The 19,266-nt window shown below is 60.0% G+C and overlaps 1 protein-coding gene across 1 annotated transcript in view; it reads left to right on the top strand.

The window, feature by feature from the left end:
• The first annotated feature begins 4,867 nt into the window (after positions 1-4,867).
• The window catches only part of CACNG4 (calcium voltage-gated channel auxiliary subunit gamma 4), a 51,064-nt gene continuing 36,665 nt past the window's right edge, over positions 4,868-19,266 (top strand). The window contains exon 1 of the mRNA XM_052658587.1: positions 4,868-5,087. Within this exon, the coding sequence (XP_052514547.1) occupies positions 4,868-5,087 (220 nt within the window). The remainder of the gene's footprint in view (positions 5,088-19,266) is intronic.

Below are 19,266 nucleotides of genomic sequence, written 5' to 3' on the forward strand. Positions count from 1 at the left end.
CTTGCTGACATACCGAAGAAAAAGAAAATGGCACCCTTGCCGAGCGCCTGATCTGACAGTGGGGAGGCTGTGGGACGTGGATCTGGAGGCATTCTTCTCGGATCTGAGCAGATCGGATGGGCTGCCGATAAGCCTCCACACTGAGCCGTGCCCCGGAACCTTGTAAGACTCATCCCCAACCCTTTGCTGTGAAAATGCAAAACCACCCTTTATGTCTGTTCACTCACAGTATCTCCCAGGCTCCCCAAATCCCCCCATTAAGCTTTAGGAAATCAGCTGAACCATCGCTTGGGGCATGGAAATGAAAATATTACAAAAAGCTGCCACACAAGGTCATTATTTCTGGAGGACAAAAGGGGAGAAAAAGCTTTTAAGAAAGGCTTTCGGAGCCACTTCCGCTGACCAGCCAGCCGAGGGCACCTCCTTTCCTGCTGCCTGTCCTCTGCCTACGACTGCCTGTGCAGCCTCCTCCAGCTTAGACGGGCACCTTCCAGGCAGGGAGCTGCTCACTGCTGTATTCCTCTCCCAGGGGGCTGCCTGGCTGCATCACCCTGGAGGTGGGGTTATCAGCCGGTTCTGAGCGCATTAAAACTTTGTCTTCACAAACAAAGTACAGTGAAGAATTGTGTAGTCATTGTTCTGTCTCTAAGTCGCGTCCGACTGTTTGCGACCCCATGGACTGCAGCACGCCAGGCTTCCCTGTCCTTCACCATCTCCCAGAGTTTATTCAAACTCATGTCCATTGAGTCGGTGATGCCATCCAACCATCTCATCCTTTGTCATCCCCTTCTCCTCCTGCCCTTCAATCTTTCCCAGCATCAGGGTCTTTTCCAGTGAGTCAGTTCTTCCAGTCACGTGGCCAGAATACTGGAGCTTCAGTTTCAGCAATCAGTTCTTCCAATGAATATTAAGGGCTGATTTCCTGAAAACTTGAAGAATTGTGGGGACTACCCAAAGGAGCTGCTAAGGGGAAAGGCACCACTCTGTGTTGGAAAAGACAGCTTGGGATGGGGGTCTGCACGCCGCTCCACCTGCTTGGCTGTCCAGAGAAGTCACGACAGGCACGATGACTTGTTCCCCCTCCCCCACAGGAAGACGCATCCCGCGTAGCTCCCCAGGGAAGACGCCGAGCACCCGGCCTCTCTGGAACAAGGCCGGCCCAGAGCCTCCTCCCCAGCAACTGGAGGACACATCCCCCTCGGACCTGGGAATGTCACTTGGGAGAAGCTCCAGGGACCGCAGGCAGGAGCTAAATGCTGCCATTTAGAGCTCTCTAATCCGGCTGGGCAGAAGTTTCCAGATTTGGATTGTGCTCACCCAGGCGTGATGAGCGGTCTCAGACAGTCTTGAGCTCGCTCCCGCTCCCTTGCCAGCGGCCAGGTCCTTATTTGGCTCCACAGTTTACACCCTCACAATCTCCGGACAAAGCAGGCTTGACAGTTGGTTGCCCACAACTGGATAGAAAGGCAAACCGCCAAGCCCCCACTGGAGTCCACGTCCCTCACGTGAACTAACAGGTAAAAATAACAGTCAAGAACTCTCGACAAGAACAAAGAGGCCGCTTCATGTTCTTGGGAAACCCTGGGCTTGAGGTCACCAGGGTCTGAGCCAGATCTTCCAAGGCGTGGGGCCTCGAGGAGGTCACCGTCTGGGGCTGCAGTTTACGTCTGTGTTAGTCTCACTGTCATCCACCATCGACACCGTGGGAATTTGAGACACAGAGGAGTTAAGTAATGTCCTTGGTGGTCACAAAGAAAGGTAGAGAGGGGAACACCCATTACTGATGCTGTGAAGGGTCGCTAAGTGGATGCGGTGTGCGAGGCTCTTTATTTGACCCCAAAACAGCTCTTGAAAGGAGGACGGAGCCATGCCTTCCTCCCCGCGGCCCCGGCCACCCAAGGTCGCCCTGCTGGTGGTGGTCTTGGCCCCTAGACCAGTGCTTTCTCACCTCTTCACACATTCCTCTGAGGGTGGCAGGGTAGGAGCTGGTGTGTCCGGGCTCCGAGGGACAAGGATTTCTGTCTCCATGGGACTAACCCAGAGGTCGCTGGGTTGGAGAAGGCCCCCCACCCATCCCCCCACCTTTGACCTAGGGGGACACTGGGGAAAGCGACTCACCCCACTCACCGCCCCCCACAGGTCAGATCCATTTCTCTCTCTTTCCTTCATTCCTCACGAAGTCCCCAGAGGAAAGCTGCAGGAAGAACGGAACTCAGAGGCTGAAGCTGAGTGGACCAGCACGTGACCGAGGGTGTCAGTTTCCGCACCGCATTCCTGGATGCCTACATCCACAGGGCTGCTTCGGGGGCTGCAGGGGGTGTGAGTGGGTCCCCCATTCAACAACAATGCCAGCTCTTACCTACAGGGCTAACTGGTGGGAGAACACTGGGATGGGCTTCCCTGATGGCTCAGCTGGTAAAGAATCTGCCTGCAGTGCAGAAGGAAAGGAAGGAAAGTCGCTCAGTCGTGTCTGACTCTTTGCGACCCCATGGACTGTAGCCTATCCTCTCTGTCCATGGGATTTTCCAGGCAAGAGTACTGGAGTGGATTGCCATTTCCTTCTCCAGGGGATCTCCCCAACCCAGGGATCGAACCCAGGTCTCCCGCATTGTAGACAAACACTTTACTGTCTGAGCCACCAGGAGACCCCAGTTTAATTCCTGGGTTAACAAGATCCACTGGAGAAAGGATAGGCTACCCATTCCTGTATTCTTGGGCTTCCCTTGTGGCTCAAACAGTAAAGCATCCACCTGCAATGTGGGAGACCTGGGTTCGATCCCTGGGTTGAGAAGATCCCCTGGAGAAGGGAACGGCTCCCCATTCCAGTCTTCTGGCCTGAAGAATTCCATGGACTATATAGTCCATGGGGTTGCAAAGAGTTGGACACAACTGAGTGACTTTCACTTTCCTTTACTCTTCTGTTTTAAGATTTAATCTGAAGCAAAGATTTGCTGCTTTGAAAAAAAAAAAGAGAGACAGAGAGAGAGAAAAAGAAGAGAGTCTTGAGACCCACCTGTCTGGGAGCTTCTGAGAAGAGAACCAGCAGTTATCCTTGTGGGTATTAGGGACAGGTCAGTAACCCTCTTCTGGCCCAGAGCAAGCCGTCCCACAGCTAGCGCACACCTTCAGACACACCCTGGGCACCAGGTGGCAGGTGGGTGAAAGTGAAATACGCCTAGATGATTCTTGTCCTCTGAGACTTGGAAGAAGCAGAGCAAACACCCGAAGGCAGAGAAAGGACCGACAAATGGTAATTAACGCAGCCAGTCTCATCTTGGAATTTCCCCCTATTATTTATATGCTCCATGTTCTCCAGTCAGAACGTCACTTTCCAGGGGCAGGAAATATTTCTTGATCAAACACGTCTCATGTATCTCACACTTGGGAAAGGCTCATAGTCTCATGCAAGAGAGACCAGTAATTCCAGCATGGGGTAATTAACTTTCTTTGGGTCGTAGGGGCCACGGAAAGTGGAAAAAGAGGGTGAAATCTGCATCTTCCAGGAAGAGAGCCGCTCTCCATAGACCTTCCTGGGGTCCCGGGCTGCCTCCCACAGGATGCGGGGCAGCAAAGAGAACCACTTGGGCTCTGGAAGGGGAGGAAGCAGAGACAGGTTGGACATTCAGATGCTGGCCCCCAAGGGCTTCCTGGAGGGAAGAGTTCCGACCTGGGTCTTAACGGAGGAGGAGCTCGGCGGGTTCTGGAGAAGGAAGCTTGTCCAGGTTGGAATCCTGCCAGCAGCTAAGGCAATTAAGTGAAGTCAGCAGGGCCTGAGGCAGAGGCTGGCAATAAAGGGAGGAGGTGAGGAAAGCCAGTTAAGCTCGGAGTAGAGTGAAAGGGAAAAAGAAATAAAGGTATTGAGGGGGAGCTGGGGAGAGAGGGAGCCAGCGGCGGGTGGAGATGTTTGAATCCAGCACAAACGGGGCGCTCTGGACTGGCAGCAAAGGACCGTCAGAAACCAACGGCGGGGGTCACGCAGTTTCTGCCACGGCCGCCCCATCCGGCCTCAGACAGGGACCTGGTGTCCCTCCGGAAGGACCTCCGGCTGCCACCTCCCTTCTGCCTCAGCCCCAGAGTCGGTCCTCCAGCCCCTGCCCGCTGGGTGCAGGAGCCACCTGTGGGGGGAGGGCCCGCCCTGGCCTGGAACGCGTCTCCCGGCCGCGACCCGCATCTGGTGCTTCTGGAAATCTGACCTGAACGCTCCCACTCCCGCAATCACGCCGGTACATTCACCGCCAGGTAAAGGCGTCGATATGTCCATGCGTCCGTGCGAAGCGGCGGATACCGGAGCGCGCGCGCACACACCCCACTATTAAAGAGTCCCCAGGGCCATTTAAGGAAGACGGGGTGTCCTGGGCTGGGGAAGCGGGGAGGCTGGCAACGCCGGCTCCCCGCGCTCCTCCTGGGGACCGGACCGCGGCTCCCTTCGCTCTCGGGACGCGAATGGGCTGGGGAGAGAGGCCGGCGCGAGCGCGGAGAGGCGGGCAGGGGGGCGCGCACAGCCGGGAGCGCACGCCCGGCGGGGCCGAGGCTCGAGGGGCGGCGCCGAGCGGCGGGGCGCGGGCCGGGAGCGCGGCGGCGGCGGCGGCGCGGAGGGCGCGGAGCGGAGGCGCGGGCCGCGCGGGGAGGGCGGGCCGAGAGGGAGGAGCCCCGGTCGCCGCCGCCAGCCCGCCCGGCGGCCCGCGCAGCCCGCACTCGCCGCCGCGCCTCGGAGTTTGAGCCCCGGCGCGGCCGGAGCGCGCGGCGCGGCGCCGCCCCCCGGGCCTCGGCCCCCAGCCCCGGCGCCCCCGGCGCGGCGCGCAGAGGGAGCAGGGCGGGCGGGCGCGGCGGGCCGGGCCGGCGGGCGGCGGGCTATGAGGCGCCCACCATGGTGCGATGCGACCGCGGGCTGCAGACGCTGCTGACCACGGCCGGAGCCTTCGCCGCCTTCTCGCTCATGGCCATCGCCATCGGCACGGACTACTGGCTGTACTCCAGCGCGCACATCTGCAACGGCACCAACCTCACCATGGACGACGGGCCCCCGCCCCGCCGCACCCGCGGCGACCTCACCCACTCGGGTCTGTGGCGCGTGTGCTGCATCGAAGGTACGGCCGGCCCGGCCCCCCCACCCCGCGCGCGCGCCCCCGGACACACGCGCGCACACACACCCCCGGCTCCGGGCGCCGGCCCGGAACGGGTGGGCGCGGCACTGGCTCCGCGCGAGACACAAAGGAGCCGGAGCGAGCGGGCGGGTCCCGTCGCGGCCACGGGGGACCCCCCCCAACACACGGATCCCACAAACTCTCCACTGGCACACGCACACCCCCTCGCTCATTGACACGATGAAACACACAGAAACTCACGCGCCCGCGCGCGCAGCCCGAGACCAGAGCGATCCCGAGGGGCCGCGCCGGGGCCCCCAGGGGAGGTGGAGGCTGGCGAGGGGGCGGGAGGAGGCTGAGGCTGGGGGGAGCGGACGCGAGAGGAGGGGAGGGAGGAGGGGGAGAGGTTGCTTGGCAACCGGTGTCTGTGCGATTGCTATGGGAACTGGCCATCCTGGGGCGGGGCCGGCCGGGGGCGGGCTGCGGGAGGGCCGCTCCGAGATCGCTCCGGGCCCCGCCGAGGGGTGGGAGTGGGGGCTGGGCGCCGAGGGGTTCTGGGAGACCCGGGTCGCCCAAGCCTGATGTCTGCCGAGACCTTGCTCCGCCACGTACTCTTCCCGGGGCCGCTGGCCGTTCCTGCCCTCTCGGCGGGGAGGCGAGTGGATGGGGAGCGTCACCAAGTCCCCCCCGAGCAGGTCCTGAGGCCGGGGTCTGCAAGCACCCGCGGACCAGGGGCGGCCTGGAGGGGCGTGGCCGCCGGGCGGGGCCGGAGGGACGCGGCGCTGCGCCCGCAGGTGCGCGGCGGGCAGGCTAGTAGGTGTTGTAAGGATGGATGCCTCAGGGGGCCGGGACTGGGTGCCCCCGGGCAGTGGGGACCGCTCGCTCCGGGGGACCCCGCCAATGGCGCCGTGCGCCGGAGCTGAGCGCCTCCCGCCGGTCCTAATGCGGAGCTTGCACTAACAGGTGGCCGTCGGGCGGCGGGGTCCCAGCCGGGTTGTGGACGGTCCCCGCTCGGTCTGGGCTTTCAGGTCGGAAAAGGGGTGAGGAGTTGGGGGAAGGTTCCCCCCCACGATCCTCAAACAGTCTCCTCTTTCTTCCCGGTAACCTTCCCCTGTGTTCGCTCCGCCCCCGGGGGGTCGGGAAGTTCCCCCCTCAGCCCGACTTCTGCCTGCGGCCCCAGCCCCTCAGCCCCGGCTCAGAGTCCGGTGTGGCTGGGTCTTCGTGGAGGAGGGCGGAGCTCGGGAAGCGGTGGCCCTTCTGCCTTTGGGGTCGTGGTCACGGAGGCCGTGTAGAGAAGGGTGGCCAGGTGAGGCGGCCTTGCACCTCCGCATCCTGCCTGTTGTCTTCTGGAATCCCGCCCCCCTCTCCCTCTTCCTCTGCCCCCCACAGCCTCACTCCCCCCCCCCCACACACACACCCCCTCCCAGCCCAGGCTGCTTTGCCCTTTGAGCCTGAAGCTTATTGCCAGGGCCGAGTGGAGTCTTCTGAGAGCAGGAATGTGCAATCAATAGTTTGGGAAACAGCCCCGGAAAAGCCCCGGAAGGATCTGTGGGCTCACGATGACACCCCCTCTTTTCTTTTGAAAAACATCATTCCTGGGGTGCAGTTGCTCAGATCGTGAACACCTACTCCTCTCATCTCGAGGGCGCACCCACGTCACTCCCCGACACAGCACCTGAGTTAGACACAGAATGAGGCTGCTGGCCCCTGGCTCTAACTCACAGGCTCTGCTGGGCGCCCGGTATGTACATGGTCCTGTTAAGTCACCCACACCCACGCATTGACCCCAGGCCTTCCAGTTTCCCTGTCAAAAACTAGAACTCGCTTCTCCATACCGGCAAGCCTGGCCTCTGCAGACCGGCTCGCATGCCTCCTTTATTAATTTCTCACCCTAATTAGGATTGATGCTGCACTTAGCATCTTGCCAGCTGCCTCGAGCCGTTTGCACTCGATGTTCATCAAGAAAGCCCCAAGCTGATCTGGGCAGCTGGCTCCACTGGCAGAGGGAGGGTGGGGTGTGGCCATCTGGGGGACTTTACTGAATGAGTGGGGCTGCCTCTGTCACTGCCAGGAACTCAGAGGTTCTGGGGGCCAAACCAGCCCACCCCCAACGGCCACGACGTCCTTGGACCCACCCAGGGCTGGGAGGGCTGGTTCAGGATTCCTCGGTTCTCTCAAATCATCCTGACAGTCTGTCAGCCCAGGCGAAAACTGACAGCTTATCTTCTAAAAGCACTTCGTAAAGTCCAACAGCCTCTGCCTCCGATGACCTCCCAACACCCTGCCAGTGAGCATTCAAGCTGAGACCCCGCCGGCACTCCCTGGGGACGTGGTCTCCTCAATATTGGCTTGTTTGGATACAGGGCATTATTTCCACCTGCTTTCTAGCAAAGTTCCCCAAAGCATCACATGGGGGGAAGTGAAAAGCTCAAAGCTCTAAGCTCAAACTGAAGAATGGCTGCAGCAGGTAGCTAATAAAACGCCAGTTGTGACTGTGGGGCTCTGAAGGGTTTGCTGACATCTCCCAAGCAGCAGGTCAGCATCCTGGTTGTTTCCCAGGGATGGTGTTGTGGGCAGGAGAGCCCCGCCCTCAGTTCCTCAGGCGTCCTCACCGTCTGGCAGGACCGTGTGCAGAACACCGCTACTCCCACCTCGCCACGCGGACATCCCCCCTTCCGCCCCCAAAGCCTGGGCTCCCCACGGCCCCATGTTAGGCAAGCGTCGCAGTCCTCTTGTGCACGCTGTGCGTGTCCGCACAGCACGCTCAGCACAGCCGTTGAGGGCGCTGTCTGCAGCGGAGGAGCAGGCACACTGAGAGGCGCCAGGCAGGAGCCTTTGTCTCACTGCGGAGCTCTTCCTACCGTGTCATCCTGCCCTTCTCCAGACTTCTTCTGGGTTCTCATTAAACACTGAGCACCTGCCAGGTGGCACCGTGGTAAAGAATCTGCCTGCCGTTGCAGGAGTCACAGGAGATGGGGGTTTGATCCCTGGGTTGAGAAGATCCCCTGGAGAAGGAAATGGCAACCCACTCCAGTGTTCTTGCCTGGGAGATGCCATGGACAGAAGCGTCTGGTGGGCTACAGTCCATTGGGTCACAGGGAGTCAGCCATGACTAAGTACACACTTACACGTGACTACCCAGTGGAGGAGCCCAGCTCTGAGACTGGCTTGCGGCAGCATGAAAGCATTTGGACATGAGAATGTTCAACTGATACACAAATTGGGTAACACACACACTGTCCTTCCTCTCTCTTCCCACCACGTTGGGGACCAGCCTGCTCCCCCCCAACCAGCCACCCACTCCCTCTGTCCCCTAGACCTCCACCCCCTTCCTTCTCTGTGTCTTTGCTCTCAGCCCAGTGCTGGGGATGTGGGAAAGGAGTAACAAGTCTTTGTGGGCTTTTCCATAAAGCCACCACCCCACATTTGTTCAGTGTCTACTGCGTCCTGGCGGAGAGGGCAATGGCCCCCACTCCAGTGCTCCTGCCTGGAAAATCCCAGGGATGGGGGAGCCTGGTGGGCTGCAGTCCATGGGGTCACTGAGCATCGGACACGACTGAGTGACTTCACTTTCACTTTTCACTTTCATGCATTGGAGAAGGAAATGGCAACCCACTCCAGTGTTCTTGCCTGGAGAATCCCAGGGACGGGGGAGCCTGGTGGGCTGCCGTCTATGGGGTTGCACAGAGTCGGACATGACTGAAGCGACTTAGCAGCAGCAGCAGCAGTGCGTCCTGGAATCAGATGAGGTGTAGAAGAGAAACAAGCATCCCGGAGTGTGTGTGATGAGCGTGGGCCGGGGTGGGGGCCTCCTGTAGACGCAGGAAGAGAAGAGGAGGCTCTGGTCTCCGGGTGCAGCAGCTCGTGTCGGCAAAGCACCCGCGGCCATGCTGAGCTGCTGGGCGCCAGAGGGACCCGGCCACTGTGGTGCCGTCAGGGGAGCTCCGGGCCCAGAATAAAGGTCCCGGCAGAGTTCAGCCTCAGGAGCAGCCCCCGCGTCTGCCAGGTTCCTGTAGAAGGGCTGCCCCCAGCAGGCCCACAGCACATCTCCAGAGGGCAGCCTGGGCTCCGGGGTGGTCCGTGCCTGCTTTGTGTCAGCTTGTCCTAGGCGCCTGCTGGTGGGTGGGGAGACCCTGGACCCTGCAACCTTCCCACCCCACCTCAGGCCGCACCCCTCACACCAGGGACCCAGACCTCAGTCACCACGCACACCGAGGAAGAGGAGGTGTCAGCACTGTCCCGGGGCAGGGGAGGGGGAGGCCCAGCCAGGGAGGACTACCCAGCGACAACCACCCAGGCCCCGCCACCCAGGCCCACGTCCCCCGGGACGCACTTCTTGCGTCTGGAACCCTCTCTCGGCGGCTCAGCAGGAAGCCCTGCCTTACACCACGCTCCTGACACGGATCTGCTCAGGGAGGTTTGGGTCTGAATGCTGTCCTTTGCCCACCCTGCTCCAGGCTTGTCCTGTCTGGGTTTGTGTCTGTTTTCTCTTGCACTGACTCATGGGCAGCCTGTCCAGCCAGTATCGGGGGTGTGGGCAGAGAACAGGCCTCCCCACAGTGCCCAGCTCACCAGCTGGACCCCTGGCCCCTCCTGGTCCCTCCAGGTTTGCTCGTAACAGCCGTCACACCCGCCTCCAGGACCTGACGTTAGTTTGTGTGATGCCAGCGACTCTGCAGTGTAAGTCTTCAGGAGCTGCCTTTGACGGGGGCGGGAGGGAGGGCTAAGATGGCCCCAGCCCCTGGGTGTCGGGGCGCCTGCCCACGTCCGGATGCGATTGGAGCTGAACAGGTGGGCCCAACTTTCTACCTGCCGGGGCGACCCTGTGCTTGAACCACACAGACGGGGCGGAGGGGGTGCTGTTTGAGTCAGCTTGACTGCCGTCACAGAATGTGGTCGGCCGAACAGCTCAAACTGCAGACAGTGTTTCTTGCAGCTCTGGAGGTGGAAGCCCAAGACCAAGGTGCTGGGCAGCTTGGTCCCCGGTGAGAGCCGCTTCCTGCCTCGCGAGCGGCCACCCCCTCCCGCGTCCTCAGGATGGGGAGAGCTCTCTGCTCTGCTCCCTTACCCCAGGACACTGACGCCCTCGCGGGGACCCCGCCCTCATGACCTCTGCATCAGCTCACCTCCCAGAGCCCCACCACCGAGTACCCCGGGGGCAGAGCGTCAGCGTGGGTCTGGGGAGGACGCTGCCCGTAACTGTGCTCCCCCTTCTCTCCCTGCTCCGGAGCTGGTTGTTCTTGTCCAGTCCTGTCTGACTCTTTGCGCCCCGTGGACTGCAGCACACCAGGCTTCCCTGTCCTTCACCATCTCCCGGAGCTTGCTCAAACCCATGTCCATTGAGTCGGTGATGCCATCCAACCATCTCATTCTCCGACACCCCCTCTGCTCCTGCCCTCAATCTTTCCCAGCATTGGGGGCTTTTCCAGTGAGTAGTTTCCTCCCGCCAGGTGCCTGCTCTCCAGCCACCCGGGCGGGCCCTGGCAGCCCTTCTCGCGTCTGCCTTCCCTTCACGCCCTGCTCTGTCTCTCGTCTTCCTCTGTCCTTCACTCCTTTCTCTTTTGCTGCAAGAAAAGCCCAGCTGGAGCCAGCTGACCTAGAGAAGAGGAGCTGGGGTTCCTGGTGGACCTCAGCCTGACTTAACCGTCTCACTGCAGACCCGGCTTTGGAGGCGCTCCCTGACAGGGGCTTCAGAAAGGTTCAAGAGGAAATTAAGCGCCCTTTAAAATGGATCTCCAGTGCCCATCTGGATGGCCAGGGTTCTGGGGACTTCTAGGACATAGTAACAGAAGCCCAGAGTAGGAAGCAACCGCAGGTCATCAGATCCAGGGCGTCAGAGAGCCTGGCAGCCTCTGTCTCCTCATCTGTAAGTGGGACCTGGCTGATCTGGAACATTCCTCCCACCTTTGACCTTCTGCCACTCGAGCCCCAGAGAGCCCCACCCACAGCCTGCAGGTGGAACCAGGCTCCGCATGGCCTCACCGTGAGCCCACAGGAAGCTGGCTCTCCAGGTGGAAAGCCTCTGAGACAACTTAGTCCAGTGGCTCTCGGCACACATAGGGTTCCCTGGCAGCCCAGATGGTAAAGAAGCTGCCTGCGGTGCGGGAGACCCAGGCTCGATCCCTGGGTCGGGAAGATGCCCTGGAGAAGGGCATGGCAGCCCACTCCAGTACTCGTGCCTGGAGAACCCCACGGACGGGAGAGCCTGGCGGGCTCCAGTCCACGGGGTCACAGAGAGTCGGACACGACTGAGCGACCGACAGTCGCACTTGCACCACGCCTGGAAGGGTGTGTCCCCGGCCTGCCGGGCACACCTGTGTCCGTGCCTTCGTCCACTCACCCACCCCTGCTCACGGAGCAGCTGCCGGCACTTCCAGGGACTGACGACTGTTTGATGTAAACAGTGTGCGGGGCCGCATGCTGGAGGAGGCCGGGGAGGGTGGCCGCTTGTCGAGGGGACGGGAAGGAGCTGTCTGAGAAGGGCTGGAGGGGGCTTTTCCAGGAGACGGGCGAGGCCGAGGCAGGAAGGAGCCTGGGGGGTGGAGGGGTCTGAGGACCCCCTGAGCCACTTGTTCTTCACTGTGAGGCCCTGTGAGTGTGGATGGTTCAGCAGCATCTCTGGCTTGACTGACTGGAAGCCACTCACAGCCCCCACCCACCAAGCTCTGACAACCAAACTGTCTGCAGACTTGGCCAGACGTCTCCTGGGCGGCGGGGAGGGGAGCGGGCAGAATTGCCCCCATGGAGACCTCTGCTCGAAGGGAGGAGTCATTTAGGTTCAGGGCAGAAGCATACCTGGTGCCCGGTACCTCATAGGAACCCCGTTATTTCTCTTTTCTTCAAGAAAACACGTGGAGCGTCAGTGGGGGACAGAGAGCCTCTCTGCTGGGGGACAGCCCGGAGTCCGCGTCTGGTGATGGGAGGCGTGAGTGGTGCCTGGCCTCTGCAGGGGGACAGCCCGGAGTCCGCGTCTGGTGATGGGAGGCGTGAGTGGTGCCTGGCCTCTGCAGGGGGACAGCCCGGAGTCCGCGTCTGGTGATGGGAGGCGTGAGTGGTGCCTGGCCTCTGCAGGGGGACAGCCCGGAGTCCGCGTCTGGTGATGGGAGGCGTGAGTGGTGCCTGGCCTCTGCTGGGGGACAGCCCGGAGTCCGCGTCTGGTGATGGGAGGCGTGAGTGGTGCCTGGCCTCTGCTGGGGGACAGCCCGGAGTCCGCGTCTGGTGATGGGAGGCGTGAGTGGTGCCTGGCCTCTGCTGGGGGACAGCCCGGAGTCCGCGTCTGGTGATGGGAGGCGTGAGTGGTGCCTGGCCTCTGCTGGGGGACAGCCCGGAGTCCGCGTCTGGTGATGGGAGGCATGAGTGGTGCCTGGCCTCTGCTGGGGGACAGCCCGGAGTCCGCGTCTGGTGATGGGAGGCGTGAGTGGTGCCTGGCCCCCCTCCCTTTGATGAGTGATGGATTGCAGGTGGGGGCGTGGCTGGTGTGCAGCTCCCTCCACTCTGCAAGCAAAGGAGAGCGAGGCTGAAGAGGGCGGGGGCCTTGCTCGAAGTCACACAGCTCGTTAGTGACGGAGCTGGAGCAGAAGCAGGTGGGAGCTGCCTGGCCAGGGCTCCATCTGCCCAGCCTCCCCCAGGGTCCGGCTCCTGGCTGGGCGCCCGGCAGGATGAAGGAGCCTCACTCCCTCTGGGCCTTTCTCTGCTGTCCTGCTCCTTGGTATCTTGAAGGCCCTTGAGGAGTCAGAACGGGGCTGGGGTCCACGTGGAGCCCCTCGTAGGGCTCCAGGGTCTTTGCAGAGCAGACGGCATGTGTGTGCTCAGTCGTGTCCGACTCTGCGACCCCACGACCGCAGCCCCCAGGCTCCTCTGTCCATGGGATTCTCCAGGAAAGAATGCTGGCGTGGGTTGCCATTTCCTCCTCTAGGGGATCTTCCCGACCCAGGGATGGAACCCACGGCACCACTGCACCACCTTGCCTTCCCCTTATTTCCTTATTTCCTCAAACTTGGACGTTTTCTCCAGAAAAAATAAGTCACCCAGCCTTTTCAGCTGAGCTGAGTGGGCCCCCAGTTTGGCTCACTGGCCTCCAGGGTCTAGGAATGAAAGAAGCTGAGCATCCCTGGAATGTTCAGGCCCGTGTAGAGCATGGCACTGTTTCATCCCCTCAGAGGCAGAACCACACTGAATGGCTTCTGTGAACTGTAAAATCAGAACCCAAGGGCCCTCAATTAAGAGCTGAAATAGGGTCTAGCACCAAGGCCACACCCTGGAGGTGATGGCAGGCACCCAGGCCACGTGTCCCCCTCCTGTTTCCTGGCGGGCACCAAGGCTGCAGCCAGGAACTCCAGGATCATGGGGTAGGGGCTGGACAGAGGAGGACAAGGGGCCGGCTATGGAAGCGTCAGGGCGGGTGCCGGCAGACCTGCACCTGGGCCTAGTTCTGCCGCTGACATCCAGACAGGCTTGTGCACCCTGACCCTGACCTCCTGGAGCCGCTGAGGGCTTGGCTGTCAGGTTGGCAAGTGATACCCTTCTTTCCCGCCACCCCCTCCATCCCCCTCCCCAATCCCTCCTCCCCCTCCCTCCTCCCCCTCCCTCCTCCCCCCTCCTCCCTTCTCCCCTCCCTCCTCCCCCTCCCTCCTCCCTTCTCCCCTCAACTTCCTCCCTCCTCCCATCCCTCCTCCCCTCCCTCCATCCCTCTTCAATCCTCCTCCCCTCTATCCTCCCCTCTTACCTCCCCCTCCCTCCTCCTCCCTCCTCCCCCTCCCTCCTCCCCTCCCTCCATCCTCCCTTCATCCCCCTCCCCCTCCCTCCTCCCCTTCCTCCCTCCTCCCCTCCTCCTCCGCTCCCTCCATCCCGCTTCATCCCTCCTTCCCGCCTCCCTCCCTCCTCCCCTTCCTCCTCCCCCCTCCCTCCTCACCCTCCCTCCCTCCTCCCATCCTTGCCTCCTCCCGCTTCCCCTCCCTCCTCCTCTCCCTGCTCTCTACCTCTGTCTCCCTCTTTCCTCCCCCCTCCCTCCATCTTTTCTTCCTCCTCTTCCTTCCGTCCTCCCCTGTCCTCCCCTCCACTCCCCCAGGTTGTGTGATTCTCCAACGAGAGGTCACTTGGGGACTGCTCCACTCCACGGAGGCCCTGCAGAGGGTCCAGGATTCCAGGCTCATTTTCTTGGAAACGCTTGGCTTAGCCTCTTTTCACCCTGACACTCAGCAAGGCCCAGCATGCCAGTGGCAGCTTCGCCCTTGGATGCGCTTCTGCGTGTTCCCACCTCCAGAGTCAGTCCCTGTCCCACCCACTCAGTTGCTGGTTCTCAGGAAGCACTGGTGACCTTCTGTGTGCTCAGCCCAGGGCTGGCCACTGTAGAGATGAGGTCAGACCCCTTCCCTGCCACATCCCCACTGGGTTCCTTACAGCCCCCAGCTGGCTCCCAGCCTCTGTCATTTCTCGTCTGGGTTCCCCAAGGAGAGTCCTGACTAGCCTGCCTGCCCCTGCATGAGCCTTTCTCCGCGCGCAGCCAGGAAGACCTTGTAAGAATATAAACCAGATCACATCACCCCCAGCTCGATGGCCGTCGATGGGACGACATCAGGCTCGTTCCCCAATCTGCAAAGCCCCAGACACCTAACAGCTCCCACCAGGGGCTTTTGTCAGGAAGGCTCAGGGCAGGTGATCTCTGAACCAAGTCCACGTGATGCTTAATAGGAAGGCTGGGGGGTGGGGAGGGAGTCAGAGAGAGCTGTTTGAACCTGCTCTCCTTGTGACCTTGGGCAAGTTGCTTGGCTTCCCTGAGCTTCCGTTTTCTCATCTGTAAAATGGAGTTACAGTAGCCAACACCCCCAGGCGGTGGAGCTACTCCCTAAGACACAGAAGCAAGGAGGACTGCCCTGGGGTCAGGGACAGGAGGCTTCTGGTGGGCTGGTCAGAGGGCTGCCCCTCCCCTACACAGGGCAGCGGGGGGCGGGACCAGGGGGCGGGGCATCCGCCATCCATCACCGAAGGATGCTGGCAGGGGCTTCCCTGTGACAGGATGTCAGGCCATGACTGCTGACCCACCGCCTCCGGTTCTGCAGTGGGACAGAGAGCAGTGGGATCTTTGTATTTTCTGAACCAAGGTTCTAGATAAAATAGCAGAGCACAGACTTTCTCACGTGGTTTTATATGCGTTCTCGGATCCTGAAATGCTGGCACTCTTAGATTCGGGCGGGCAGAGATGGTGGAGTAGGAGGGGGCACAACCCAGACCATTTTACATCAAGACTGGCCTGGAAAGGCCCCAGGCCCCAGAAACAGGTCATCACCAGCAGAACATTCTTGATCGTTTTTGAAGAGGAGGACCCACATTTTCACTTTGCACTGGATTACTGGTGGGAGAAGGCAGGGCAGGGAGATGGGCTCTGAGGCTGCAGGGAGGCGGTGGCCGGCCCCACGAATGCAGGCCCCACGAACGCAGGGCCGGGAGCTTCCTCAGAGAGTGAAGCATGCGCCCTGGGCCGTCGCGGGGCTCCTGCTGAGGCCTGGCCTTGTGCTGGGCTCGGTGGGCACCGCACGGCCCGGGAGCTTGCTGTCTGGTCCTGGGGACCCGCGAGAGGAGAGGTCGCAGCGAGGACAGGGCCTCAGAAAACACCCGATGGCAGGGTCTCCTCCTGTGCTTCTGCAAAGGCCTGTCTCAGAGTTGCCAGGAGGATAGATAGGAAACACATGGGGCTCTGCACACACCTGCCTCACGGTGGATTTGAGATTTCCAGCAGCTGAATGGCCCCTTGGAGGACGTGCTGGTGGACATGAGGTGCGGGGCCCAGAGTGAGTCAGGGTTTGAGTCCAGCTCTGCCTCCCACTGGTGGCGAGCCCTGCGACCAGCCATTGCCTTCTCTCTGAGCCTCAGTTGCTTTCTCTGTAAAATGGGTACATTAACAACAGCTACTGGGCATATCTGCTGGCAGGAGCTGAGCGGAGACATTGGTGCTTGGGTGTGGCCCAATGCCCAGAGACCACCCTGCACAAGGAGCTATGGGGGGCCCGTGAGGATGGGTCTGGAGGCAGGAGCCCGGCTCACCTCCAGCCCCCAGACCACACCACAAGGAGACCGTGACTCCCCAAAGACTCCCTGGGGACATCTCAGGACACCCAGGCTTCCTTCCAGGGGCCAGGCAGTCCAGCCAAGGCCATGTCACCAGCTCGTCTGGCCGTGCGGCGGGAGGGGGACACCCCACAGTTGTTTCCGGCCGATAACAAGCTCACATTGAGGGCCGGCTCCCCGGGGCGAGCATGCCGTCCCCGCTCTCATCCGAGCCCTCACCCGAGACATTCTCTCGCTTCAGCAGTTTGGCATGTCATACAAAGGGGCTCTGATTTTTCCTGATGTCCAACTCCTCTTGCATGAAAAATAGCTTTTGTTGTCTTTCTGCCCACGGATTCCTGCATGTGAGTCAAGGCCAGATGCCTGGGGCTGGAGCGTCCCCATGAGCTTAACCATTTGGAGGGTCTTCCCTCTCCCAGCTTGGTGGCCCCTTGTCACCCGTGGCCACGGCCCTGGCGGTCTGCTTCTCGGGGCGTTGCCCCTCCACCGCTGGCCAGCGCCCCTCGCAGTTGGTGTCGGTCTGCTACGTGGCTCCAGGTCCTTGCTGGGGCTTCATCCCCATGTCCCTCCCGTCACCCTGTCCTCCAAACCCGCTCCTCCGTTCCTGCCCATCTCCCAGCCTGTCCTCCCCCACCCGGCTCCTTTTCTTTCTTTCTAACTTGTGTTTCTAATTATTTCTCCTTTTCCCTCTCTTGTCTGCCATATTTAAAGCTTACAAGCCCTCTCCCTCTTCCTGTTCAAGGCAGTCTTTTGAAAGTTCTTGAGACATTTACTAGATAAAAATGTATTCTTTTAACTCTGTGATTATTAGGAGGGTTATTAAACATGAGGAGAACTCTATTAAATAGCAAATTGAGTGAGTCAAAAACCCACAGATAGGAAGCCTCTAAAGGTCATCTGTACAAATAGATGTGAATGAGGCTCTTGCTGTTCTGTGAGGTCTGAAAAGAATCTTGGGGAAAAATTCACCAGAATGTTTTTTTTAATGATGGTCACGGAAACTCTGAGTGGTTTATCTTATCTCCTTCTTTTTCTGATTTTCTACCATGTTGGGGGTGCAGATACATAAACAGGACACAATTTTACGAAGTCCTGGGCCAGTCTGCAGCCCCGGGGCGGGTGGACGCCCCTGTGTGCCCCTCAGCACCTGGGGTGTCTGCTTGCTTTCTTCGGAAGCGCATCCAGGAACAGTCCCAGGCATCGTGCCCAGTCACCTTGTGTCAATGTTTCATTTCAGGTGACCCCTGACTTATAACCAAATTGGTTCCTGGATGAAAGCCTTTCAGAGCCATCTACCATCAAATCTCTATTTCCTATAAGGACAATTTGCACACTGGGTTTTCATTCCTAGAAATCCACCTCACATAATAAAAGTGCCCAAAGTGACCGCAACAGTAAGTAAAAGGCAAGTAAACCCAGATAGATGCTCGCACAAACTTTTATTGCATATGTAAAACCAGGTCCTTAATATGAAAGCTCTACCATGAGATCTTCCTTTGGAGGCACTTTCCTGCCGGAGCCAGACTGGCCAAGGTTTCTTTGAATATGAATCCAGTGAAGTTTGAACAGAAGATGCTTGCTTTCTGTTTTTTCCTGAGAAATCACCCTGTGGCATATTTAAGCATGCTTCTTTGCACCCCCCCCAAAAATCCTCAAATGCTTTAAAATAAAAAATTCTTACGTCTCAACATTTTTCCATTGCCAATTCCGTTAGTGTAAATTCTTTGGAAAAGGTCTTTCCCTGGGAGATCTTGTGAGGAAGGCAGAGTCCACTGTGACCTGCACCAGCTCCATCCCCCCTCCCGACCCCGCTCTTTATGCCAGCATGGCCACCAACCCCCCAAATGCCAGTCGATATTGGGGTATCAACTTCCAGGGGTCCCTGTTGCCAAGTTAATGGTCCTCACTACTCATTAATGGGAGAAGGAGATGGCGACCGCCTCCAGTATTCTTACCTGCAGGATCCCATGGACAGAAGACCCTTACAGCTGCAGTCCATGGGATCGCAGAATCTGGCACGGAACACACACACTGCTCACTAATGCGGCTTTTAGCCACTAGCAGCCATCGTGGTTAGGGTAAAAGCGCCAGTGGACAGTAGGCAGAGAGCGAGGCGCGCGTCCAGCCGTCTGTGGCCGAGATGGCCAGCACTGGAGCTGGTTATTTCTCAGATCTCATCAGCATCTCTGGGCCTTTCATGGTGGTGCCTGTTCTTCCTCGTGCAGTCTTTCCTGGAGCTGAAAACAAAGCCCTCATCTTCAACCTCGAAAGCCCTCATCCTCTCTGAAGGCGCGCACGTGTAGGCCCGCCTTCTATCTCCCCACCCCTGGGGGATGGGGAAGGAGATCGACCTGGTTTTCTTGGGTCTCTAAATGGGGTGCTTTCTCTAGCTCGTTTCTGGCTGTTAATAAACAAGTCTTCGGAGTGTGCCCAGTGCAGAGCGCTCTGGGAGGTGCTGGGGCCCAGAGACACGTAGGAGACCGTCCTCTTCTAAGAGGTAGAATGCCGAGACACCCACGAGCAGGAAGGCGGCCGAGCCAGCCCTGCCCAGTCCTAACAGCGCGCTTGTGCCCCCCACCCTCCCTGTGTACCCACCCCACACCCTCCAGCTCACTTCTCTGTGTAAGAGCAAAGCACGAACACTTTTAAAACAAGAGCAGATGTCTCCGGAGCACTCACGGTGCCCCAAGCACGCTGTGCATCGCCGCAAGAGCTCTGCGTGTGTTAGCTCAGCCTCGGAACCGCCATGGTTCCATTCAGTTAGTTGTCATAGCTTGAGCTATTACTTACACGGCCTTTACTGTGTGCCAGGAACTGTCCCAAGCACTGGATGGGCGGATGGGTAGACGGGCAGGCTGGTGTGGTTAGTCCTCGGCACCCATGGGTGTGTTGCTGCCCCTGCTTCCGTTGTGCACGTGAGGAGACTGAGGCACAGAGAGGTTAGGCAGCTGCCCTGAGGCCACTGAGCTGGCTGGTGTTGACATCAGGGTTCAGGCCTCGCTGTCTAGCCCCAGGCGCCCCTCCTCATCACTGAGCTGTGACCTTTGAATGTCTCTCGTGTGCGGATGCTTCGCATAGTCCATTTCGTCCCCGCAGCCGCACTCAGGTAACGCCCGTG

Source organism: Budorcas taxicolor, chromosome 19, assembly GCF_023091745.1.
Source record: "Budorcas taxicolor isolate Tak-1 chromosome 19, Takin1.1, whole genome shotgun sequence".
Lineage (NCBI taxonomy): Eukaryota > Metazoa > Chordata > Mammalia > Artiodactyla > Bovidae > Budorcas > Budorcas taxicolor.